At 38.5% G+C, this 4,931-nt stretch overlaps 1 protein-coding gene across 1 annotated transcript in view; it reads right to left on the bottom strand.

Moving 5' to 3' along the window:
- Window positions 1-4,651, bottom strand: part of AK9 (adenylate kinase 9) — a 178,447-nt gene extending 173,796 nt beyond the window's left edge. The window contains exons 1-4 of the mRNA XM_007940858.2: window positions 4,535-4,651; window positions 3,145-3,208; window positions 2,483-2,535; window positions 2,291-2,387 (exon numbers count right to left, since the gene is read on the bottom strand). Coding sequence (XP_007939049.1) covers window positions 2,291-2,387; window positions 2,483-2,535; window positions 3,145-3,208; window positions 4,535-4,651 — 331 coding nt within the window. The remainder of the gene's footprint in view (window positions 1-2,290; window positions 2,388-2,482; window positions 2,536-3,144; window positions 3,209-4,534) is intronic.
- Between the last annotated feature and the right edge of the window lie 280 nt (window positions 4,652-4,931).

Raw genomic sequence — 4,931 nt, 5'->3', positions numbered from 1 at the left:
GCTCTGGTAGCATAGTGCCTAAGGCACTTGACTGCTAACCAGAAGGCTGGCAGTTCAAACCCACCAGCCACTCCTCGGAAGGAAGGTTGGGCAGTCCTACTTCTGTAGTGATACTGTTTCGGAAACCCAAGAAGGGGTCGCTATGAGTCAGGGCCGACTCGAAGGCACATAACAACAACATATATAAATGTGGGAGCTCTGGTAGTGTGGTACCTAAGGCTTTTGACTGCTAACCAGAAGGCTGGTCGTTCAAACCTACCAGCCACACCTCAAAAGGAAGGTTGGGCAATCTACTTTTGTAGTGATGCTGCCTCGGAAACCCAAGGAGGGGTCACTATGAGTTGTCTCTGACTCAATGGCGCTGAGTTTTAGATATATAAATGCAAAAAAAACCCAGTGTCATTGAGTTGATGTTGACTCCTAGCAACCCCTATTGGGTTTCTAAGGGTATAAATCTTTACAGAAGTAGATTGCCTCATCTTCCTCCCATTGAGCAGCTGGTGGGTTTGAACCACTGACCTGGTTAGCAGCCAAATGTCTTTACCCACTATACCAGTAGAGCTCCTTCATATCTATATTTAGAGATACTTACTTGCATATAACCAAAACCAAACCAAACTCACTGCCATTCTGATTCATAGCAACCCTGTTGGGTTTCCAGGGCTGAAAATCTTTACAGAAACAGACAGTCTCAACTTTCTCCCATGGGGTGGTTGATGGGTTCAAACCACTGAACTTTAGCATTAGCAGCCAACTGCCTTAACCACACTACACCACCAGAGCTCCCTTATTTATCTATAAATACAGACAATATAGATATATATAGTCTGTCAGTTTGTTGTGCTGTGGTGGTTTCCATGTCGCTATGATGTCAGAAGTTATGCCACTAGGGACAACTATGATGGACAGATTTTAGTGGAGCTTTCAGACTAAGATACACTCAGAAAAAAGGCCTGGCAATCTATTTCTGAAAATTAGCCACTGAAAACCCTCTGGATCACAACAGAATATTGTTTGATACAGTGATGGAAAAGGAGCCCATAGGTTGGAAGGCACTCAAAATACTCAGTGGCCACAACAACAGACCGGAGCATCTCAATGACTGTGAAGATAGTGCAGGACTGGGCAACATTTTGTTTGTTGTACATGGGATCACAGGAGTTGGAGACGACTCAACAGCAGCTAACAGTAACACTGTCTTGTAGGTTCAAGTCTGCTTTTGCTGCTTCCATTATTGATTTGCTTCAGTAATCATAGTATATACTTCATTACACTTTATTTTCATCTCTGTATTCCTGGGGACTGCCAGGGAAATGAACAAATCAGTCTTAGAAGAAATACAACCAGAATGCTCCTTAGAAGCAAGAATGGTGAAACTCTGGCTCCCTTACTTTGGATACATCGTCAGGAAAGACCAATTACTAGAAAAAGGACATCATGTGTGGTAAAGAGTCAGTGACCACGAGGAAGATGGACTGATATAATAACCACAATGGACTCAAATATACCAATGACCAAGAAGACAACATAGGCCTGGTTGGGTTGGAGTTGACCCATGGCAGCTAAGAATTATTAATAGTTATAGTGTCTTCTCTTAACTTACTGAGAATTCAAAGTATCTTTCTAAATTTTTCTTCTTTCATGCAATAAATCTATTTCAGGTGGACAATTTACCTCCAAGCTCATGTTTCTTCTTCTTCCCTTCTTTTGCAAATGTCATAGAATTTGCTCTCTTCTGTTTACTCATTCTGAGCTTCAGTGATTTTTCTCTTGAGAAATTAGGTCCAAAGCATCCCTCTGCATAAAAGGGAGACTTCTGGGCCCAGAGTCAGTGAGCAGACTGGGGGACCTGGGGGAAGTCTGCTGTGGTCTGGAGCCAGAGGACAAGCTGATGTCATTCTAGGTCCCATTCTTGCCTTGCAAGCGTGGATTAATGCAGAGAAACTTAGCCATTGGCAGGACTTGGTGGTGAAGACTCGGTGAGTGGGGAGCAGCCAGCAGAGGCTATCAGCATGCTGCACGGACCACAGCAGATTTTCCGTGTTTATTCTGGAGAGATTTCTGATGCTTGTGCAGTGCTAAAAGATTGGGTCATACAAACCTAATTTGTTTTGTTTTGTTTTATAAATGTAGAATCTGGAGACTAAAAGAAACCAGCAAATAAAGCAGAGCGCTGGGAATCCTGCGCTCAGGCAAAAGAAAGAACAACACTGGGAACTATTTGTGCTTCGGATGATGCACAAGTTTCACGTCTGCTGTGCTGGTTTTAGATGTATAAAAATAAACATACCAAAGTGAGAGACTTCTAGGGAGTTAAGCTTGTCCAACAGTATCTTTATGACAAGTTCATCTGGAATACTTTGCCCACGGGCCAGCATCGTTTGCAACTAAAAAGAAGCATAGATGTTATATGTTATTGTTGAATATATCTGTGATACAGGCCTATTGTATCACAATGACTCTGAAATTTATATTTGCTTACCATAACTCCTGTTTCAGTTTTAGCAGCAATATGTTCTTCCAAAACTGGTAAAGCTAAATAAACCATGAATTCAAAAATATTAGCTCAAACTGGCATTAGGGCTGCCAAATTAACAAATATATTTGAGTGTTTTGCAATTGGCAACAAAGATTAAAATTTACATATCACTTTGGAGTTTACAAGGGGCTCTGGTGGATTAGTGGTTAAAGCATTCGGCTGCTAACCAAAAGGTCGGAGGTTTGAACCCAACAGCTGCTCTGTGGGAGAAAGATGAGGCAATCTGCTTCTGTAAAGATTTATAGCCTGGGAAACCCTGGAGTAGAAAGTTCTGTTCTGTCCTATAGGGTCAATATGAGTGGGAATCAACTCAGTGGCAGTGGGTTTGTCCTGGTTTCTGGGTTTACAAAGCACATTTATACACATTATTCCATTTAAGTGTAAGCAAAGTATGAGGCAACAGAATGTACTCCACAGTGCATTTGTCTCTACCACCTGCAGCCAAAGGATCTTGGGGATGCTAACTTCCTAAACATTGCTGCACACTGGATGCATGTTACCTGTCTAGTACACAAGAGAATGGGAGGGTGAAATGAGGTGGTGTGTATGACGATGAGCTATCGATTTTTTTATAATAAAATGTTGGGGGAAGAAATAATACTTACCTTCAACACGAATACATTTCCAGGCCTGGGCTATCTGACGGGCTAATGTTGTTTTCCCAGTCCCCTTAAAAAGCAGAAATGTTATTTAAAACCCAAAAAACAGTCATTTATCATATACTAGTGAAACAGAGATCCCAACTTTAAAGGTTCTATTGGTTACCATGACATCAGTCTTATTAAGTCAATTTTTTCCTTACATAATAGTAAAGAGTATACCCTAGACATTCAGAGCTTTGCTTTCTCTACTAATTGTTGCATATGCCACATCTCATGAAGTGATCTGAATAATTTTTTTTACATTAAGAAGATAGCCCTGAAATCAGGAAGCTATACCATAATCATATTGTATTCTTTGTCAAGAGTTTGCTATAACATTTCTTTGTAACTCAGAAATATTCACTAAATGATTTGTGATTGTACTGAGATTCACTATTTTATTCCCTTCATAAAGTTTATAATCATGATCTTTAATATGCTTCCATTTAGGAATTTTCAAGAGCAAAAAATTCCTTCTTAATTTATGTTTCTGGAAAGTATCATGTTTTAAATATAAAAGATTAGTGTCATGAAGTAGCATTTGTATCTGGTTGTTTGTAATGCTTACTTTTAAAACTGAATTATGTTTGTGAACACAATGACACTTATTAAAACAATTTCTTGGTACCTATCCCAGGATCTATGTAAAATTAAGTCAAGAGATCCAGCCCTCAGTCTATGCTATCCAAGGATGTCCCTTTAAGAACAAGTTGAGGCCTTCTAATGGTTAACTACTAACTAGTTCAGTGGCTGAAAATAGCTCTTGACCTAGAAGTCCTTACTAGAAATGCCTAGAAAGGCAAGCCCTCACGCAACAGCCATTTTTTATTTCTCCCTGTTTTGTGGAAAGACAGCGTGTATGTTGGCTGACACACTGGAGGTGAAGAGTGAAGGTATGTTGCTTCTGGTATCTTTAGGTATTATTAATAGGAGAACCTCCCAGCTGTCTAGACAGCCTAGCAAAACATTTAAAAGGTTTTATAGGTAAACCAAGTCTGAAATAACCCTGGATCACACACTACTAGTAATTATCATCATGGTGCAGTGATTTCTTCATAATATATATATATACATATACATATATATACACATAAGTGCTTTCTATATATACATATATATAAATAAGCTCAATACAATGTAGTTTCCTTTTTCAATTATAGCCTTATAAGAGAGAGAATTAGGAATTTACTATGAATATTTTATCAGTTCTTAATTAAATAATTAAAATTTAATAAACACTCCAAAATAACCCCCCAATTTAGCACATACGTGGTTTTCATTCTTGGATGGTAACTTATAAGAGCAAGATTTTCAAATGAATATACTAAATAATAAGTTAGAAGAGACAACTTACTGGCTTTCCAAATATGATAAAGCAAACAGGTTTGGACAACAGAAAATGTTTTTCAGCTTCATCTTCATTAAATATGTCCACAAAAGGATATTCTTCAATGTTCTCTTGGGAAGCCATTTTTATAAAACACTGCATAAGAAAGAGTAACATTTTTAGAGTGCTTAATTTGGTTGGAGCACGCAGCCAGGCTAGGGAGAACTATAATAACCTGCGAATTTACACAGCCCAGAAGCATTCCATACCATGAAACACCTGGGTTTTGTCAGTAATTACAAATAAGATAAACTCATCTGTTAAAACAATAATAGCTCTTAGTTTGAGAGCAAAATGAAAAAAAAAAAAAAATCCAAATATATACTGTATAAAAGACACAGCTAAAACAAAGTGTTTCTGAAAG

The sequence above is a fragment of the Orycteropus afer genome, unplaced genomic scaffold (genome assembly GCF_000298275.1).
Source record: "Orycteropus afer afer isolate SDZICR_OR568_19922 unplaced genomic scaffold, OryAfe1.0 scaffold00072, whole genome shotgun sequence".
In the NCBI taxonomy this organism is placed as follows: Eukaryota; Metazoa; Chordata; class Mammalia; order Tubulidentata; family Orycteropodidae; genus Orycteropus; species Orycteropus afer.
This window is presented reverse-complemented; position numbering and strand designations above follow the sequence as displayed.